This window comes from Takifugu flavidus, chromosome 4, assembly GCF_003711565.1.
Source record: "Takifugu flavidus isolate HTHZ2018 chromosome 4, ASM371156v2, whole genome shotgun sequence".
In the NCBI taxonomy this organism is placed as follows: domain Eukaryota; kingdom Metazoa; phylum Chordata; class Actinopteri; order Tetraodontiformes; family Tetraodontidae; genus Takifugu; species Takifugu flavidus.
This window is the reverse complement of record NC_079523.1, coordinates 7,941,991-7,963,895: the sequence shown is the minus strand read 5'-3', so window position 1 is coordinate 7,963,895 and position 21,905 is coordinate 7,941,991. Positions and strand designations below refer to the sequence as shown.

The 21,905-nt window shown below is 42.9% G+C and overlaps 1 protein-coding gene across 1 annotated transcript; it reads right to left on the bottom strand.

Moving 5' to 3' along the window:
* Positions 1 to 4,516: 4,516 nt before the first annotated feature.
* slc6a1b (solute carrier family 6 member 1b) lies at positions 4,517 to 16,093 on the bottom strand. Its single transcript, XM_057029092.1, has 15 exons — positions 15,760 to 16,093; positions 14,567 to 14,953; positions 14,161 to 14,292; positions 13,854 to 13,954; positions 13,289 to 13,398; positions 12,987 to 13,119; positions 11,961 to 12,095; positions 11,766 to 11,869; positions 11,258 to 11,382; positions 10,946 to 11,058; positions 10,701 to 10,832; positions 9,513 to 9,615; positions 9,284 to 9,384; positions 8,897 to 9,064; positions 4,517 to 7,390 (listed from the first exon to the last, which is right to left on the bottom strand). The coding sequence occupies exons 2-15, from the start codon at positions 14,811 to 14,813 to the stop codon at positions 7,277 to 7,279; spliced, it is 1,818 nt and encodes a 605-aa protein (XP_056885072.1). The 5' UTR covers positions 14,814 to 14,953; positions 15,760 to 16,093; the 3' UTR covers positions 4,517 to 7,276.
* Positions 16,094 to 21,905: the final 5,812 nt, after the last annotated feature.

Here is a 21,905-nt window from a genome sequence, read left to right as displayed (position 1 = left end):
CGTCTGAAAGCAGACGGGCGTGACATCAGATTTCCTCCCCTCCGCAGAAGCAGAATTAGAAAAGAGAGGTTTGAGTGCTCTCGATGCTTCATGTAGGACGCAGCCCTGTTCGGATGTTGGGCTGGCGAATGACACAGATATCTGCTCACCCCCACCGTCCTCGCTCGGTGTTTGCCTCCCGACGCAGTGAGGATGGTAAACATGAAGAAACCGTTTCCCTGCTCCCGATGTTGATGCTGATGTGTTTACCTCCGAGCAACTCCGTGGCATAAGTCCAGAGTCAAGGAGACATCAGAAGAGCGTGACTAAAGAATCAAACCCTCGGTTACGCTGGAGAAGAAATTCATGTGCATCACATTTCGTCCAGTAATATTGACTATATCCCCTGCAACAGACATGCGATGAGTAGTGAAGTAGTTATGTAACAAAGGCATGCCTGTGCATTATAGGTCAATATTCAGAGCCTGTAGAGTCACTATAATGGCAACTGTAGCCATTATGTGTACCATAAAATTAGAGTAACTTTGTTAAACAAGTCACATTTGTCACAATAATAAACTGAGTGGAGATGCCTTGTGGCAAGAGGTTGGTAGCACGAAACAGCCCCATTTTTGAATATAATTTAACATAAGCTACAGTGGATAATGAAAATCATCACAATGTGTTGATATCAAACACAATGGCACCGCTTTAAGCGTCAACAGCTCCACAAATACTGTTTATTTGTTTACAATAATAACTCACAAAACACTACGATGATTACTTAATCACTGCCGAACATGAATACATCTGAAGCCAGAGAAGACGCAGCTGGACTAGAGTGAGTGCTTCTTTATTTACCAATGTATTATTGTTCTGTTACCTACAACATATTCACAATATAAGAAATTAAGGTGTCCAACTTTTGTATAGTGTGATGAATAAACATGATTTCTAATTAATTGTTCCACATTTACATTATGAACAGACAGGATTCAGCTGCAGTTTCGTTGTTGTTGTTACATATTTGGGAGGAACGCTGCAGAAATCGGGCTCAACGCCCAATATGTCTCAATCAGCCAAGACATTGAAATGATGAGGTAATGCTTTCTGATAAAATTAGCACGACGAGAACTCACTCCCAGATGCACAATTCAATATCTTTTGCTTACTCCATTTCCCACAAGGCAAAGCGTGCTGCCTGTGAGACACGCTATTGTGCCACCACTCCTGCTACATTTAGCTGCTAATGTGGCAAAAAGAAAGACCTTCACTTCCAAGTCGACATCCCATTACCTGTGTGCTGATGATTTGGTGGCAATCAATTGGCCAGAAGTGACTTGAATTATGTTTCAGGGACTTGAGGTCCAAGGGTCAGTTTAATTCTTTGCTTCATTGTGCTTGTGAACGTGATACCGCTCAGTCACCTCAGAACTTTGACTAATATTTCTTTCTCTTTCCTGCTCTGATCTTCAGGTGGAATCAGTGGTGAAGTCCTGTGGCTGTAGTATAAAAGAGCCCCACAAGTTCATTAAACCTTATTGATTTCAATTAAGTGCATTGTGTGAGGGTGTGGATGGAGGTGAAAGACTTGTTCAAACCCAATTTCTCCGTCACATTGCTGACTAATGTCCTGGAATGTTCAGCCATAATAGTCTGTTTGTACTCCGCTGATGAATACAAACTCTGTATCACTTGGACGCCGTTTCAGATGGGACAAATATGCTTCGAAGCGGTGTGTATGGGTGTGTGCACGTGTGTGTTTGTGTCGTTTATTTGGCAGGGAAGCCATGCAGGCAATTAAAAGTGCTCATTAATGCTTTGTTAGACAACACTCCAGCTAATCCTATCATATGGCAAGCACTGATAAGGGCATTTGCCTCTCTTACTGCCTGCCTGTCTGGCAGTCTGCAGGGAGCAGATACGCTATCAGCCCACTGTTGTAAAGGTGAGCAGAGAGAAGGACGCAAAGGCTCACTAATATTCTGCTGGAGGTCTGGTCCGTCCAGTTAAAAGGATCCTGCGGGTGAAGAAAAGGTCTCGCCGACTGGGTTCGGTCCTTATGTGGAATCGTTGCAGACGATAAAGACAAAAGAACCTTTTGATGTGGGTTTCGATTAGAACCAATAAGTGTTTTGAGTCGCTGTAAAAACAATTACTAAACCCCACATATATGGATTAAAGGAAGCCTTTTGTTCGGTCACTAAAGCCATCAGTCAGTTCAGCCCAGATTTTAAGTGTTGGCTTTATATCATGGGAAAATTGGTCCCTTCCAATGTCCAATAATCTCACTTGCTGCAAAGTCAGTTGCATAAACTCGCTGTTTTTCACCAGAAACAAGTGAAGTCCAATCGCTGCCTCGCAGCAGAAAGAAGAGTCCCCCCCCCCCCCCCCTTTTTTTACGTTCTTCCCCCATTTTGCCGCGTATGTCAGCGCCCAGTGATGGTGATGTGTTCTGAGAGTGTGCATGCTACTGCCAGCCTGGGCTGAGCTGGCAGGGGAGGGAAGAACGGATTACCATTTTCCACAGTGTGTGTATTGTTGGGGCCCCGGAGGTGACTCCAGCGTTGCCGCTACCTCTGCTAGACTGGAGCTGTCAGAGCCGCTCCGCTCATGTCTGCGTCATCCTCAACAGCCAACACTCCTGCCGCTGCGGCACGCTCAAATGAGCAGACTTTTACAATATGTATGACTACACATGAGAATGCGGTAGATGTGCGTGCGTGCACAGATTCATGCACTCTGGCAAATACGCACAGTTAGCGGCAGGACGAGAGGACGTCTCTTACCTGCTACTGTTTCGCAGTAAACGCACGCAATCGAATTATTCCCAAAAACTGATTGATGGCGAAAGAGCAGAAACGCGGTATCATGCAGTATCATCTAGTCCACCCCAGCTAAACCTCTCATCTGCTCCCCTGCCCCTGTTGTTGACCTCGTCCAGACGCCCATGTGGTGTTTTTAATGCACTGTGACACATTGTGGCCAAAATAAGCAGTCAGTGCTATGGCTGAGGAGGAGGAGGAGGAGGAGGAGGAGGTAGATGGAATCCAGCAATGATGGGGCTAAAAGACAAGGACGTAAAAAGATCCCCTGGAAACCCATCCAGGAAGGTTCTGAGGGTGAGGCTGAAGACTGTAGAAGTGACACGAGTGAGAGCAAAAGTTCTGACCAACTTTGTTCTGCCCAGCATCAACGTGCAGTCATTCTCAGCAGAGGCCATGTTTACTCCCATGCTGCTATCGTGCCTGATCAGGTGGCTCTTCTACCAATAAACATTTCATGTTTACCCACAATGCTCTGTTCTTCTTGACAAAGTCAAAGGGCTATTTGCAGCCATATATTTGATTTAAATGTTTCCATCTAAATCTTCTGCACATTTTACTCAATGTCATGACTTGTTTTGTCCAATCTATATATAGCTCACAGAGTAAAACCCTTGAAATGTTTTTTGCCAGCAACAAGAACTTAACTACGTGATTATGGTTTGGTCCTTCTGTTATAATATTCTTTCTTATTTTCGTGTATTCCAGGGTGTAATAGCAGCTGCTGTAACTATAATGGAAGATAAAGTCATTATTTTCTGTTTAGTGCCTTGCACAATTTAATTCATACCTTTTTAAACACAAAATTACACAATAAGCAGATTTAATATGAAAAGTTTTGGAATGAAAATTCCAAACTTTTAGTTATTTATTAATCTCTTTATTGAACATTTGGGTCGTTATTCTCGGTCGTGTTCTTTATGAGAGGCCTATTTAATCTCTCCTTCCAGAACTGCAATAAAGATTTCTTAACCAGATCATCTTCATCATTATTTGCAAAAGTCATAATTCTATTTTTCTGAGGACCCTACTCCCCAGCCCCCAACCCTAACCATCACACCTAAAGCGCTAACCCCTGACCTTGGCCTGACCTTGACTGTAAAACATGCCCTCACCCTCAAAGACACACTTTGACACAGTGAGCCTCACGTATAGTTGTGAGGACCAGTCAACATGTCCTCACCTCCTAAAAATGTCCTCACTTTGACAAGTACTGCAGCATCTCATGTTGGTGCTTCCAGGAATGGAAACTGACACCCTGATTAATTCATGTTCCACTAAACACACCTATGAATAATAAAGGGGCTCCATCAGTGTCTTTGTGGTGTGCGTGTGTGTGTGTGTGTGGGGGGGGGATTATGCACCATTCAGGTAATAAAATGATCGACACATTCTAAATACATCTGTGCTGTGGACCACGCACCATAAATTGTTTAAATTGACTTTACATGATGGGCTGTCCTATTTAGCATAAAGAGAGTTAACAATGTGACTCGCTGCCAAAACATTGCATTTCCAAGAGTTAAGGGGAATTAATCAGGTAAATGTCTTGGTATTCAGGAAATAAGTACTAAAAACAATATTTAAGAATATTTCCATGAATCAGAACTTTCCCATCAGAACTTGTCCTTTTTAAGGTCTATGTTGACTTACTTTAAATCGGCCTCAGTTTTTGTGTGTAATTAATAATCAAAACTACATGACACAGGCACTATAATCTATAGGTCTTTATTTATTTCTGCAGATAACATATATTCAATGCAATCATGCACTTTCATAGAACACCATCTAAAGACATTTATTATAATTTTTTTTTACATAGAGTATTTTACATTAGGCCCATGAAACAGCTAAAAATATACAAAACAATATGCTCTGACTAGACATATCTATTACATATTTATTATCATCTTTATTATTATTACTCTATGCGGTTATTGTCATTATAATTGTACATCTGAGACATAAGTGCTCCTTGTTTCTGAGATAATATTATTGCAGAAAACAGCAAATAGTATCACATTTTTGTTCAACATTTAGACAAATGAAAAGAAAAACTCAAGTTGTACGGACATTCACAGATACATGTATTACACAGTCCAGTTTACAACATCATTCAAGAGAGAAAACTGCAGTATGATAACTTTATACAAAATTCACGTTGAACCCTTTTTTTAATCGTCATTGCACATTTTGATTCACATAGCTCTGAGAAAAACGTACGTAAACAGAAATCAAACGGGACCGATTCGACCTGATTCCTGTCGCACGTAGCTGCCACAGAAGCAAATTGTCATAATCCTCCTCCAGACTAATACAGCGATATCTGCGTCCTCTCCTCCACTGCTGAGCAAAGATGATATGTAGGTTTTTCCTAATCTTATTCAAAGACTTAGTTTCAGTTGTGTTGGCTGATGTAACCTCAGAATATTAGCGGCGCTAACAGTGCTCACGCCTGGTTCTCGCTCTCGGATTGAGAACACTCGACACACGGGCTCTGCTTAAAGGACTGGGCGAAAGGCTTTCGCACTTCACTTATCTATACTTTTCCATGTGAGTGTGTAACACTGCAGGTATCCACATCCCTATCCGTTGAGCGTTTGTTGTCTTTGTTGTTGTAAGCTCTGCAAAAAACACCCTTTACTAGCTACATTTTTGACTTGATCAAGACTTAAATTTGAGATTTTTTTTCGCGATGCCTTTCCCTGGTTTGCACGATCACCTGACAGCTCTGTGGGATCTTCTTTTACACTGAGCCGTAAACGTGGCTGGACTAAATGAAACAAACATTACTGCGTACAGATAATCCGAAGTTGCCGTATTAGCTGGGGTAGGATGGGGCCGCTGTGCCTGAGGGGGGACAACGGTTTTCGATTTATTACAGTTGGCAGGCTAATGAAGCAAACCCACCAAGGCTGCCTTGGCAGATATCTGAAACTGTATTTGATTTTTACCACAATAAACATGAAAATGATATAACGGTGTGTAGTTTCGCGACGAATATCGGACTCAATCCAACATAGTGAGCGTTGCAGCCAGTCTCCGTCACAACGTGTACTACCTGCAGCGTATTCTTGGTTCAGTGATGCTGCATTCGCAAAATCTTTTATCTGCCTGGTTGTATTGTGAGAAATATGATGACGGGACTGTTTAATGCTTGCTGCTTGAGAAAGGAGGGGTTTTTTTTCTAACAGGGGGAAACGTTGGAAAGGCAAAAATATCTGCTGTCTTCACAAAAATAAAATACAGTATTAATTGCTTCACTATATAATAGCAGTATCTGAGAGAATTTGGTCACATCCACCTTTGTTCCTGAGAAATGGGTTACTAAGTTGACAAAAACAAAATGGTGCCAGTCACTTTACGAAGAAAAGCCATTGTCTTGAATGCAGCAGCCTCTGCAACTCACTCACTCACACTAATGGAGATCAGTTTAAGCACGGTCTTATTACAGCACGGCTTTGCCTTTAACTGGGTGTCGGGTGAAGAGAGAATATCATCATGCAGAAACGATACATCTAATCCTGTGGGTGGAGGCTGTCGAGAGAACCATCCCACCACATAGACCGACCGGGCCGGACACGTAAAACCAGTCCTCTCTCATACTGTATGCGTATGATTTGGATCCTTGTCACTCTCACACACGGAACACGACTTACAAATAATTCTACAAAGCAACTCTTCTAAAAATAAACGGATTACTTTTTGTTTTGTTTAACAGTTATAACAGTCTGTTGCTATTTATGCTGTGGAAATCGTTTTTGCTGCTGTCACAGGTTTCAGTCGAGTCAAAAGGTAGTTGTACGATTCAAAGTTCTCTTCTTGTGCTTTTGGAAGGTATTCCCAAAGGTGGGCGGTAAACGTTTCAACTGCAGGATCCTGCAAGGGTGTGATAGTCAGACTAACGTATAATTTACACATACAAGCGGATTTGGCCTTACCTTTTGCACATTCCCATATTGCCTTTGCCTAAAACTGATCGATATTCAATTTCAGTGTTTGAAAGAGGATTTTTTTTTACCTACTACACTGCTTTTATGTATTTACTTCATTTACATTTTTTGCCTTTTTACAATAATTATAGTTTAGTATATTAATTATGTTCAAAGTAGCACATTACTATTTCATGTGAACCTCCAAATTTAACTTATATGTTGAATTTACAGTAATTCTCTAACTCACAGTTCCATTTCTAAGTGGACTAACTTTTGCATGATGAAAATCATAGTATCAACAACAGTTTCTCTGGGCAACTTTTTCCTCATCAGTTTTATAACTCTGCATTATACAAGTAAGGAAACTGAAAACCCCCTAAAAAATAAATGTGTAATCAGGTTGGTCTCATGTGTCCCCAGGAGGTAGGTGAATAAGAGCAGACAAAAGGCGTCTGGCCATCGTTCCCAACCTTGATTACGTTTATCACAAGCAGATCGCGAGTCTGACCACCAAGACGGAGACACAGGCGGCACTTTCTAGATGTAGGCCTCCTCGTTGGCGGGGTTCTGACTCTGGTTTTCTGTCTGTTGGTCCGGACCGTTTTCCTGAGACTTTACCAACGTCACAGGTTTGATCATCATTCGCAGACGCTGGGGGGGCGCAAGAGAGGAGTCGTGATATTAGTGATTTCACATGGATATAAAATGCACAGATGGTGTGAAAATTACAACCAGACACTGTCATATAGCATTAGCAGCAACCACAGCTGTAAAATGTGCCATCAACCCCCCTCCATGCACTCTGACAAAAGTCACCTGCTACACAGCTGCTAGTGGGATGGATGCAACGCCCAAGGCTCCAAGCCTAAAACCCTGGATTTCTGAGATAATCTCAGAAGAGACAGACGCTGCTCCTCAGCAAGATAGTGCTATTTTTCCTTTTTACCATCTGTTATTATTTTTAAGGAACAGTAACCTCTAACACAAATTATAGAAATTAACGGCTGAATCCCTTGTTTAAAAAAATGGGTAAATCGAAGCCTCTTGACCCTGTAAAACCCTCTGAAACATTCTGGACAGTAGCATGATGGGAGCGGGATGAAGAAGCCAGTTACTGTATATGAGGTGTTTGTGAAACTAATTGTCCACCTGGGCGCAACGTGCTAATCAGCTGGCTGATTGCTACAATTAGACAATCACATCATCAGCTGGAATGGTACGATGTGACACCTGCACATTGGCCTTTGTGGCAATATGCTGCAACTGCAATTCATGAAATCATTAAACACTCCATGTAAACGATGCGGGTGTGAAAGGATTAGTGATTAGCATCGTGAGCTAAGTAAAATGCTGTCCTCCATCTTGCACACCCTGCACCATAATAACAATAAACAGTGGCTGCCGCACAAAACCATCCAGGATGGTTTAATTGAACGAAGCAGTTGCCCCGGTTGTTCATTACACTATAGTTTGTTTATATCTTTACCCATCATGCAACGCTCCCTCTTTGCAGAATAGGCTAAATCACTTCTGTGGAACGACTTTAAGCAGCTTTCAATGCGGGCGCATATGCAAATATTTTAAGATGTGAGTCAAGATTATACAAAACTAGATCATGCCTATCTTCATAAGCATGCATTATGGGAGATTGACCAGTACAAGCAACAAGGTGACCCCAAGTGTGTATTGAATCTCAAAAATCCTCAGAGCTTATGTTTCTGCATCAGTTTCTCAAAATATCACCACCCTCTTAAAACCAGTGCATTACCCAGGGTGGATTTGTCTCACAGACCAAGTAATCCACTCCAAACTCTTAACGGGGAGCCCACCTCGCTGTCAAGTGCACATTAAAATTCGAACCAGCCGATAGAGGAGAGATGCCCTGAGGTTGTTAATATGACCTGGAATAAAGAATGAGCTGTGGCCTCTTAGCTCAAACAAATACTGAGGCATCAGTAGGTGACAGATCAGGTGATTTTAGTGTTTTATTTTGGATTTTGGAATAATCTGTACATTCAAGCTGTTGCATCTAAAAGTCCAGCTTGTTATCTACGCGGTGAAGCTTGAAGAAGTAAAAATTCTCTGCAGTGATGTGCATATTTGACTGCTTCAGAGCAAGCTTATGAACAGCTGCATCACATATTACAGTGATCTTACCTCTTTGTATGTGCCTTTGAGTGTCAGGAACATGTAGCCCATATAGCCAGGGATGAGGGTCATGGAGGAGAGGGCCATGCACCAGCCAACCCCCTGGCCCCAGGCTGGGAACACGTAATCACCCATGGTAAGAGGAACCATCTGCACTGCGCTAAACAAAAAGACTCCCTGCACAAAAGGACGGGAAAATGGTGTCAACAGCTCGGCACCGTGTAATTCTGCAGAAGGAAACACTTTTGACCATATTTGGTTAAAGATCACATGGAACTGGCCAACGGTAACACCATTATAATTCTGAATATAAAACATTTACAGTCAGACGAGCTGCACCGAGTGACACCGCTCTGCACAAATAAAAGGATAAATATTCGTAATTAGTGCACTTACAGCCACAATGAGCGGAGTGAAAACAACCCAGCAGGCCTTCCACCACAGGCAGGGCCTGTACCCAACCATCTCTTCAATGTTGTCATAAAATTTGTCAGCACCTGGGAGCAGAGAAAATGAGCTCTAATCTATCAAATCAACTATTCAGACTGATATCTGATCTTCTGATTCTCTAAAAGTCAGAATTATAAAGAATCCTTCGATGGGGTGGAACAGTTGTGTGTCTCACCGTAAAACCAGGAAATTGAGACGCATTCGAAGAAAACAAGGAAGAGAAGGCACATCCCACTGGCTGAGTAGTAGTCGAATAGCTTGAACACGTACAGTCCTCCCTGTAAGAAGAGCCACAGAAGACGAAAATGAGAGAGCGAGAACCCGCACAGGCGACGGGTGGGTGGAGGCAGGACGGAGCTGGTCAAGCAGAAACATCGGGGCAGAGAATTACAGCGGCTGTGGCTGGTGTCACCTCCCTGATGTGAGGATTTACTTGTGCAATCATTTTCAGAAATGGATCGGACATGGCCAGTGCAGACTGAACGTCTCCTCTTTCGCATGTTCACAATCTCCTGCATCTATTGGGTGTTCAAGGGAACCGACGCGAAGGGACCTTCTACAGTTCATCAAGGCTCGTGAAGCTTGATATAGTCCGCACTGCCGGTAGCAGCAATTAGGGATTGTGCATGAGTGACGAAATCCAGTTTGGCAGCAGAGGGACGAGGCGGGGTCATCGCGTGTCTCTACCAAACATGACCCTGTCCTGGAGTCATCCAGTCAACTTTAGATCATTTCCTCGCCTGATGCTCATGTGGAGGCCAGAACGAAGTTGTACTGACTTCAAGTAGCTTCGACGGGATTCTATAATATTTATTATCACGGTTCTAAACCTGCTTGTTGCATGTTTCAAGAAACATCAATAAAGACTGTGTTAAATTATACTTGTCCATTTGATTGTCAAGACTAGATTGCTTAAGTGCTAATGTGACTTCACTCTCCCCGGCAGGGACTAACCAACCTTCCCTTCATCGGCCGTCTATTGCCCGCGACTCAGGTGAATAAGCGAAACTGACAGTCTGTGACTTTGATGTTGCCTCACGTTTACAGACTGGAACATGGTCTGAGAGCTGCTGCCTAACAGAAAGCACGACCTTGCTGCTTGACACGCAGTTTGATCTCCTGTGTGTCCTACTGTAGCATTGCAGGTTAGTGGAACGGCCCCTGGGTTGTCCCGTGTCCCGTGGGATGCTCTTACATCTGTAGAGGGCGTTTTATTATCCTGAGCAAATGTTACGCAATCGAGGCGAACCCCACGGAAATGGTGGCAGGACGTTATTTGATATGGGGCAAATATAAAGAAATTCAGCCTCAAAGGGTGTAAACACAGGTTAGCAGAGGATCCAGTAACAAAAAGGACCTTCACCTGTGTGATGTTGGAGAGTCCAATAATATAAGACACGATGCACACAATGGCGATGAAGATCTCCCTGCGTTTTCGGAGGATGTGAGGAAATTCATCGACCAGCGCGGTGATGAACCCTTCCACGGTGCAGAACTGGAGAGATTGCAGAGTCACGTTGACGCTTGTTATGTAATACACTTTAGCCACAACAACAAAAAAAAACTCTTAATCTCTCCTTCTGAGACGGGCGACCGCCGTCATAATACCTGGCTGTCGATTCCCAACATCAGCAACATGGAGAAGAAGAGTATGGCCCAGAGAGGAGAGATGGGCAGCTGTGTGACGGCCTCGGGATAAGCCAAAAATGCCAGGCCAGGTCCTGATCAAAGGCAAATGTAACCACGTACCACACACCATAAGACTAACACAGTATACTGAAAAGGCTTAAATCATAAACAGAATCCAGCCACAGCCTAAAAGGATAACCTCTAGTGGGTTGGAGGGTTATTTACCCTCGATCGCTAGTGCTTCCTGTCAGGCGATTGTCAGTATCGATTTCCAACCTTGACTCCAATTACCTGAGGCTGCCACATCGGCGATGGATCTTTTTGTGACGTTGGCCATGAATCCCACAATGGAGAAGATGACAAAGCCGGCAAACATGCTGGTGAAGGAGTTTATGCAGCAGACAATGACAGAATCTCTGTATGAGAGAGACAAAACAAAAAGGCAGCCATTGTCACGCTGATATCAGTTCCTTATCAGCCAGTCGCACATTGTAGCGTGGGGAGGGGGGAGCGGCCATTTTGTCTACTGCAGCAGCGCAGAAGCTGTGCAAAATTATGTTGACTGGTACTCGGGAGCTGGAGGGACCGTCATCAAAATAACAGAGATAAGCACGACGGAGCTGTGCACAGACTCACACAAACATCTGATTCAGCCGACATAAGGTAAAAGCTGACACAGCTGGAACCACAAATGCACCATCAAAACCCAGAAACGGAATCCACTGACAGCTTTGATTAGTTTTAAAAGATATGCTCTTTCTGATGACATAGTTTCCTGAAGGTCGTCACGGTCACCCACCTGTACACATTATTATTGAAGGTATTGTAGCTGCCGAGAGCGATCAGTGAACCTAATCCCAGCCCATAGGAGAAGAAAATCTGTGTAGCAGCATCCAGCCACACCTGAAACACAGAGAACAGAATGAGTAAAGTGCTTCTTATCTTCCACTGGTTCCACTTGTGTATTCTTGGCCCATGACCAGAGAGAGCGTACCTCAGACTCTTTGAGTTTGTTAAAGTCTGGTGTGATATAGAAGAGGATCCCGTCGATTGCACCAGGAAGGCTGATTCCGCGGCAGAACAGTATGAAGAGCATAAAGTAAGGGTACGTGGCCGAGAAGTACACCACCTGTGGAGACACAAAGAGCTGTTTGAAAATATGTGCAACAAAGTGTGCTGTTGAGCGGTTCCTCAGGACCAGATAGTGCAAAACATGAACTCGCCTGTTCCAGACAGGCTGGACGACCTCAGAACTGAGGTTCCCTTGTGTTGTGAAGGTTGAAAAAGGACAGTAAGATACATTTCAAACAATAACCCAAACCCTAAAAACATGAAACTATGAACTCACTAACAAGCGAGAAGAAAGGTGAGACAACACAGACATTAAAAACTTTCTGTTTTCTATCTCAGAATTGAAGATGTGATTAAAACTACCCTAATGGTAAATTCCCCTATTGAGAAACTCTTCCTTCTAAAAGTTGAAAGAATCTTTTATTTTCTGAACTGGGAATCTGTTCAGTAGTGATTAGCGACGCCTTTGGGGCAGGAGGTGACTCGGGGGTAAGTCAATGGCCATTCTACTGCAGCACTGCTCCAGGCAAGGGCGCTGAGATGCTGGCAAATCTGGATGCACTGATTTCTGCTTTCTGTTAAAATGGACAATGTGGGGGAGTGATGGGCCAAGTCTACGCAGTTCATTTTAGCGGCTGAAAAGGTCTATGCTGCATGTAGAGTGAGTTAAAATGAAATATTTGTAGACAAATCTGATATTGCAAATCTGATATTGCAAGTTTTTTTAACTCAAAATGTCTTTTTTGCCTCAAATATCTCAGTCAGAATGACGCAGAGGAATGTGTCCCACATGAATACCCCTGGTGGTCGTGGTGGGCATTGTCAGAGAGACTTGCTCATGTTTCCAGTGTTAACAAGAAGCACAGAAGAAAGTGTCCAGTCCTCAGCTAGAAACTGGAGTTATTTTGAACTCATTTTTTAAGATATTGTGTGAGCACCTTTAACTTACTTTGCCAGTCCAGCTGACTCCCTTCCAGATGCAGAAATAGACCAGTACCCACGCAATGGCGAGTGTGATAGCTAATGGGATCCTGACCTCCCCGGGCTTCTCCAGGCCTTCTGTCAGTTGGTGCACATTGCGTCTGCAAGGAAGATGGCAAGTGAAATCACTGTGAAACATACCCACAGTGTTTGCTGGTGTGTTCCCCATATGACTTTTGCTTGTTTTATTTTGCGATGAAGATCAATTCATGGAGCGCAAATACATTTAATGATCCTCGTGGTTTGAACAGACACAAGGGTCCAACTTACTCCCAGAACTCCACCACCGCACTGGTGAAGTTGCTCGTGTCTGGGATGCTGTAGTTGTTGAAACAGCGTTCCGTATTCCAGGAATTACCACAACTCTGCCACGGCAAATCCTGAGAAAGAAAGAAAAAGAAAGAAAGAAAGAAAGAAAGAAAGAAAGAAAGAAAGAAAGAAAGAAAGAAAGAAAGAAAGAAAGAAAGAAGAAAGAAAGAAAGAAAGAAACGATCACACAGGCACCCTTTTTTTCTTGGACCACTCTCCCACCATTGAGTCCTATTCTCTCTGTAACTGTCGAGCAGCCAAGTCCATGATGCTCATTGTAATTTCATGCTTTTCTCAGAGCCTTGAATGCCTCATCACAGTTGCATTTATCAATACCTTGTGTAAAGCACTAATTATGTGGGAAAGGAAGTAATAAATGTCACACCATGTTAAGGTTTGTGCATATAAACCAGGACTTGCAAATGGAACAGTCCATAGCTGAGCTTGGTTGTGACATAAAGAGGTTTAGTGGGGGGTGGGGGATATATCAGATTCATGGATTCATTTTGGAACAGCAAATACTCACAGCAGTGAAGGAGTTGTACAGATAGTAAATAGCCCAGGAAATTATTACAATGTAATAGATATTTAACCAGAAGGACAGAACAGCAGCAGCCAGACCTACACCTAGAACAACAGAACACAGTGTTATTTATGTCTTCATTAAGATAAATACACAAGGGTACGAAATAAAATATAAAAAAAGAAAGAAGTTGCTATTTAAAAATAAGAAAAATCATAGCTCATGGTGTAGTTGAACTTAACCCTCAGGAAACTGTCACATGCCCTTTGGCCTGAGAGATCATGGATGGATTTTTTGGTTTTTATTTTACCTTTGAACATAGGTGCCAACTTCCACACTCCCAGCCCTCCAATGGAAGTATATTGCCCAAGAGCCGTCTCCAGAAAGAACAGAGGCATGCCAGCAAATACGAGGGTCAAAAAGTAGGGAATCAAGAAGGCTCCTAAATAAGGGGTGAGAGGTAAAATGGTATAAGTGAAGGTCAATCTTTGAAAAAAAACATTCATTATAATCCACATTGGATATTTGCGTTAGATTTCTCAAGTCACCACCAGGCGTTCGTCTGTGCGCAATTACGCACGTTTCTCGTATAAGGCGGCAAACATTTTAGATCATTTATAACAAAAATTCCGGGAAAGAGGAGGATATTGTTGGTGGCTGGTTTACACTCCTTTTGTTGTGTTTAATAAAGATATAGGCCACAAAATCCTGTTTACCTCCTCCATTTTTTCCACACAAATAAGGAAATCTCCACACATTTCCCAATCCAATGGCGTATCCAACACAAGAGAGGAGAAAGTCAAATTTTCCACCCCACGTTTCTCTCTCGGGAATCTCCTTTTTCGTCTTCTGCACTTTCACCACCAAGGTTTTAGGTTTGTCGTTTTGGGTAGTAGCGGGCGCGTCGGTCACCGTCTCTGTTAAGACATGTCCGTCAGAGGCTTTGGTCCCATTCGTGGCCATGGTCGCTGTGCGCGTCGGTCCAGACAGGCGTCAGCTTCTCCGTCCTGCACAAAAAGCTCCCAAACGTCGGGCACAGAATGAGCACAAAACTGGTGGTCGATGGTAGAACGAGGGAGCAGCGCTGCAGAGGTCCGGTAATTCTGAAAATAATCCAAAAAATAAAAATAAAAAATACATTTAGAAAGGATTTGATTGCTTGTTTAAAATCTTTATTACTAGATGTCAAACAATGAGATGATACGATTTGCTTGATTTTTAACATTGTAACAACTGTGTTTTTTTGGAGTAATTATTGATACCGATTTCTAGTAAAAGAAAAAGTGGCAAATAGTTTTTTATTTATTCATTTTTTTATAATCGGTGTTTGTGGATTAATAAAAAATGCGTTTTTCTTAAGGTGCTGAGAGGCAAAAGTGTGTCCCACGACCCCAGAAATCTTCGGGATCAAATAAACCCGTCATGCAGTAAGAACGCCTTTAAATTGCCAGAAGAAAATGTATAGCCTGCTTTTGTTCTTGATTTACTACGTTCTAGATTCAGTGGCCCATTTCCTTCTGCTCCGATGCAAGAAATGAGCAATTAAACACATTTAAGAGGCACTAATGTCACGTAAATCACCTGGAGAGGCTATCACTCACTCGACAAGGACAATTTCACCCAATAGGATAGGATCGAGTGAATCTATGCGTTTTTCTAAATATTTGAGTATTATAAAATAGTCATCTAAAAAGAGAAATAAAAAGTAAGCCATTGCGTATCTATTTTCCCCCTATTCTTTAAATCTTTGGATGGAGCGCGCTCCGCGTTGCTGTGCGTAATTGTGAAAAGCAAGCTGAGCAAACGCAGGGACGAGTCTTTTGGTATTTTAGAGCACATGAAAATTCAAAACCCCAAAAATTAAAAAAAAAAAATCAATCAAAATATTTCTGTCTACTATTATACTTACGTTAAAATCCTTCTCCGAATTGGCTCTTCGTAAAGGAAATCCGAACTGAGCAAAAGTTACTTCCTTCCACTGAGGTGCAAACTTTGTATCCTAACACACAATCCAGAGAGGAGAGGACGGTGGACAAATGCGTCTTTGAGAGCGAGCTGTTGTCCTGAAAGCGCTGGTGCTGAGAGAGAGAGGAGGGGAGTGAGGACGGGGAAAGGAGCTGCCACCGTCTGAGTTGAAGCGAGCAAGGACGTAACATGGAGCGCAGGATGCTCGCTCTCATCTACACAGCGTCAATGTCACCTCAAAGTCGACCCTCCCCAACTCCAACATTTCCTCCACTCTGATGGTTCGGGAGAGGAGCATCCTCTTGTCTCAAGGTTTTATATGCTTACTCCTGATTTTTTTTTTTACCTCAACAATCTCTCTCTCTCTCCCCTCTCTCTCACCCTTTCTCAACACAATCACCACGTATGTATAATTTTTTTTACACCTTTTTTAACTTTCCACGAAGTCAGCGTTCATGCTTCAATTACTTCAGACTTGAACATGTCTCTACTGTGTTGTTGCAAATTCAGTTGATCCAAAGAAAGGGATCCAAACGGAGATGCCAACCACTGCTGGCGAAACATGATAAGGGGGACCCAGCTCATAAAGTGAGATAAATGAAAAACTGTGGTTATAATCTTCTTAGATTATACACACACACAAACACATACACACACACACTCACTCTCTCTCTCACAAAATACTTAAGGGGCCACTGCTGTGTAAAACACCACAATAGCTTAATACTGACAAAAATATATAATATATAATATTATAGAAATGAAATGAAAGAAAGTACAATGAGATGGGATAAATCTGGAACATCACAGTTGCGCAGTAGGAATAAATACTCAAAATTAAAATGATCCTCGTTATGAATACATATCTTACATTAAAATGTGTAAGAAGTTCAGGATGTTTTCAAGGGATAGACAGGGGGTCTTCAGGCTGTGGAGACAGGATAATGCCCAACTGCAATACATCAGGAAGGTAACCTACACGCTTCACAGAGCAGTGTGTGTGTGTGTGTGTGTGGATGGGGGGGGGGGGGGGGGGGTCAGAGGGTGGAGGCCTTCTCCAGCAGCTGTTCTCCAGAGGCCTTCTCCAGGTACCTGTGAAAAGGGCGCAGATGGTGCCCTGGGCGTCTGCCTATGTCGCCTATGAGCAGGGCCGGCCCCGTCTCTCACTGTCTATCCAAAATGAAATACGCTTGTGGAACATCCCAAAATGAGCCGTCTTAATGGAGACTATAACATAGAGCTAAATGATTGGGTTCTCATGGGAGATTAGACCGTCGCTGCTCTTCACAGTTAACCTGCTGAGTTTTGAGAATGAGCGAGGATTAAAACAGTGTCGGTGTATTAAACCTACCTTTGAGAATGGCGAGCATGAGACTGATGAAAGTCGGTGATATTTCGTTACTGCTGTGAACTCAGTTTGAGTAACGGCTGTCAGGTCACACCTCAGCCCGAGGCAGCATGTACATTTTCTATATCACCACCCAGCAAATTTCTTCTTCCTAAAGACTGCAAGGAAAGAGAAAGGAGTGCCCAGATGGCACACCAGTAGGACCAGCAAACCTCCCAATGCTTTAAAACAAAATTCAACCTTTTAATCCCCGGCCAGCTGATTGGCCTGCAGGCTCTGACACCTCAGATGTGCATTTAAAAAAATGAAAAAAGGCCGTAGCTTTCACACAGAAAGAGATTCAAAGTGGCGGGGCGATGAGAACGTTTGGCGTGTGCTTTTAGTCCTGGCCCCACCTGATGGCGAGTGTGTGTGCAGCCGAGCTTGTAATTACAGAAGGAGGTGGTGGTAATAGAGAGTGGAGCCCGGGCAAACACCCATGAAGACAACTGGTCTGGTTTACTGCTCACGCATGAGACAAACGTGACGCTGCAAAACTGCAGAAGCTGATTATCACTGAGGTGGCAAACCCATTAGCTCATAGCTGGAGATTTCCTTTACATGCAATTATAATCACTCAATATAATGCAAATATATGTTATTGACTGTGAATATGCTGTTATTGTTGCATTTTGACCTTTTGTCCACCAGGTTTGTGCACATCCAGGGGAAAAGATGATGTCAACATGTCCTTTAAGCAGTGATGTCACTTTCTGAACACACACTTAAAATGGCAACAACCAAATGAGGTCGCTGGGGGGTTCGCGTGTTGTCAGGATCACTTCTGTGTCACGCCGTGAGTCGAAGGAATGTGTCTGACTCTTCATTGGTAAGTCAGTCAGGTAGGACGCGGCTCGTCCTCTCCAGAAGTCTCGCTGAGACAGAGACAGAGACAAAGTGCAGCGTCTGTTGCCAGGTGATGCTCAGAAAAAAGGAACCCGGGGTGCATTTCTAAAACAGTGGAAACACAGGAGCAAAGATAAACAAACATTGGCCTCCTTCCCTGCTTCCTTCCCTTTTCTCACAGCCAGGTGGAGATGTGGAAGCAAGAAGCCTGTAAACCAGCCTTGGTTAGAAGTTTTCTCCTCAGACCTGCTGCTGAGGGCTGTCCATTAAATATCAAACACTGATCAGCTCTTATTAGATCCACAACAGCATTTGAGAGATGCTGAATGTATGTCTCTCAAGGACACTCATGAACAAATACACACACACACCCTTGCACTTCTGTCTTTGTAAGGACTTTCATAGACATAAGAGACATGCTCCAGCCTCTTACCCCCCCCCCCCCCCCCATCACTAACCTCAACCTTAAAACCACATCTTCACTCTTAAACAGTCTGCTACCTGCTATAAATGTGCATTTTACTACTCACATAATACAAGAACACAAACACGCATTAAAGTCTCTGAACAGTTGTGCCCTTTGCCCCGCAATTAAAATCCATGTCATGATTTTAGGGTGACTGTTTAATGATTATGAGCTAAATCAATCAATCAATCAATCAATTATCCCCAGTTTATGTATTTGCTGTTGTGCTGCAGAGCTTTTTTTTTTTTTACACACGTTTTTTAAATACATTTTTTGTTTTTTCTGTCTGTAGCTTTTATCTCACATTTTTAAAAAAGCAATTCAATGTCCAATTATTGGTCAACATGTGTTGCCCACCAGAAAAACTATTGGCTCACTATTAAAATCACAGCTCCTTTTTGGAGCAGGGCGCCAGCCTCCTGATATGGGAATATCAATAGAATTTGGCCTCTGGTTGTGTTATAATTTATAGCAGAGGAGGTTCATTTTGCTTGTTCACCTGTATTAATGTTCCACATCAATCTTCTCCTTCATACGGCATCAGAGAAAAGCAGAGCCGAGGGAATTCCACACTGGGTAACTGGTTTTATTGGGTTGTAGATACAGAAATATTAATCATAACTTAGGGCAGCTGAGTTGACACCTGGAGGACCCTGTGGAACCTCCACAGTTTTATAATAAATCAGAGCTATTGGTAGTTGAAAGCGGCGCATTAATTACATATTTCAACAGTAACTGTGATGTGATGGTATTCTCTCTCTGTATAATATGGAGCTACAGCCCATATTTGGCCTTCAGTTCTGCTTCCAGAAGCATTTTATGGTTTGTTAACCATCATGAATGTAAGTGAAGCAGACAGACGGTGAAATTTACACTTAATGGGTTTCAGAGAATCTACATCTGCCACCACCTGCACCCACAACACAAGAGCAGGGGACGGACGGACGGACAGGCGGACAGGAAGTCTCCCGTCTCCTTTCCTGCTCACTGCTGCAAACACGTCCGTAGAGAGAGAGAGAGGCAGCGAAACACAGAAATCAATATCATTGTTCCAATGTAAACTACGGAGAGAGCTAAATGAGCCCGGCTCACCTGACCCTTTAAATGCTAATTTATGCTGCAATAAATAAACCCACCGGCATTCGGTTATGTGTTGCTAGGCAACAGAGCAAGGGGCCGTTCAGTTTAGTTTGACCACATCTGTGTGGGCCGGTTCCAAGGTCTCCTGGGCTACTTAAGCAGCGGACCGAGATTGGAACTCTGGAATTAAAGGACTTCTTAAATCTCGGAAGGAGATAAATTTGGGATAAAAGTTTTCCAGGCTGCAGTCGCAGGGAGCCCGAGGTTGCTCAAAGAGGTGAAGATGGCCGACAATTCGGCGTGTCAGTTAAAGTAGGAGCACGTGGACACCGAAAAGGGTGGAATCAAAGGTTCAGTTAAGCCGTCTAAATGTCTGAATTCTGCAGGGAAGGAAGCGGGATGGATGAGGGAATGACGCACGAGGCTGCGTGATATGAACCAAAAGACTAAAAGGCTGCTGAGATGTTAATACTGTGATCTGGATTATGGGTCTCGTTTTCTGTAGGAAGGCTTTAATTGGTTTTACAGCAGAGATGATGGGTCACATTACACAGATAAAAAAGATATATAAAAGAAATGATTTTAATTGGAATTTTAATTCCATAGCTGATAAGCAATCACACGGCTCATTGTATTTTTATTGCTTATATTGTGCAAACATTGCCTGACATTCATCCAGATCTAACATTCAAATTGTATATAATAAGGTTTTTTCCCTCTATAGCTGCGTTTTCATAACATCTTTCATAACTGGAACATTTGTGGTCCTTGTTTCCTGTTTATGCAGTATTTCTCATGGCAAGCTTTCCTTGCTACCATTTTTACCATGGTTGACATTTCAAGGGCGAGCTTTTCAAATGTCCCCCAGAGAATGAAGGAGCGGCTTTTGAAGGAGATACAGAAATGTGTTTTTTTTTCAAGTGGACTCAAACACGCCGCATATTCCATCCTTCCAACGTAATCCTGCAACACTCCTCTATGTTAGCGTTGCAAGGCTTTCTAGGGTTTGGCATCTGACTCCCGCTGGCGCCTGCTGAAAATATACACGCAGAGAGTTAGAGGGCACTTTAATGCAGCATTAACTATATGGCAGGAAAAGACAAATATTTAAAGTGGTGGCTTTCAAGAAGGACTGCATTAGCTGCATGGCAAATAATTATGACTACATTTGAGAATGTGTGTAATTGTCACCGCATCGCCATTGAAACATGACACCGAATCATCTACGCTCTTAAATACATGTTTTAATCCTGTACCAAAGTGAATTTACAGCCACAGAGACGTTTAATTCTGTCCGGTTACTTTAGTTTTGAATGTTTCCCATCCATCACTGAAGCTTTTTTTCATTATTTTTTCCCCCAAACCGGCCCTGCCAGGAAACTAATTTAACCCACTATGTAAATGCAATTGCAAGGAACCGACGTAACCTTGCAGACTGGAAGCACGTGGAGCAGCCGTTAATGTCTTTCTGTGCAATGACACACTCGGTATCTCGGAAAGCTGTGAGCCGGCCTGTACCAGCAGATGTCCTCGTGGGTGTAGGTTAGTTCAACATAATTGACTGTGTAATGATCCCGTCACACACCTTCCACACTGTACCAACCCCTCCGGGAGGAGACTGCGAGCCTCCACTGAAGCGGAGTTGCTCCATTAGACAATATATCAGGTGCTGGTCACAAACCTTTTTGTTCTGTATTATAACAGCGTCCTGTAGTGTGCTTGTACTAAAAGCCCTGTGCAGAAATGACACAGCAGGACGTTGTGCACCTCCACTGTGGGCATTTTACTCAGACAAAAGGCATGTGTTTCTTTTTATGGAAGTCATTATGTGCTATTGGTGCTACTTTGATGCATCAAAGCATGGGAAACAACATCTGTGCAAATCTGTGTTTTTAATTCCTGTCATGACCGATTGTTGACTCAGAGAGAGAAGGGACCGACCTGATCTGTTATCTGGAGTTTTACAGTCCTCTCAGTCCAACGCTATGATGTTCCCAGTGGTTCCATTTCTGTCATCATTTTTATTGAAGAAAGACAAATAAGAATAATTTCAGAGGGTAGATTTTCTGCACGTGTGTGATAGAAAAGAGTGCAGGTGTCAGCAGTCTCTTCCAGCCCTCCTACTTATCCTCTATTCACTCGGACCGTTTCTATGGTAATGAATAAAATGATTGCGACATGGGTGATTGGTGCCAATCCTTCAGTCAATGGGCTCATAATGGACACACACTCAAAGAAATAATAGTTAATTAATCATTTTAAAAAATAGAGTATGTATAAAATGTGTCACTGAGGGAGTCAAGATGCTGCA

Bases quoted from the DNA above. Each gene is read 5' to 3' on its own strand.
- slc6a1b (XM_057029092.1), bottom strand. From the start codon at position 14,813: ATGGCCACGAATGGGACCAAAGCCTCTGACGGACATGTCTTAACAGAG. The intron at 13,955-14,160 runs GTAAAATAAAAA...CTGTTGTTCTAG, and splicing joins GTTGGCACCTATGTTCAAAG to GTGTAGGTCTGGCTGCTGCT. The intron at 11,870-11,960 runs GTACGCTCTCTC...TCTGTGTTTCAG, and splicing joins ACAAACTCAAAGAGTCTGAG to GTGTGGCTGGATGCTGCTAC.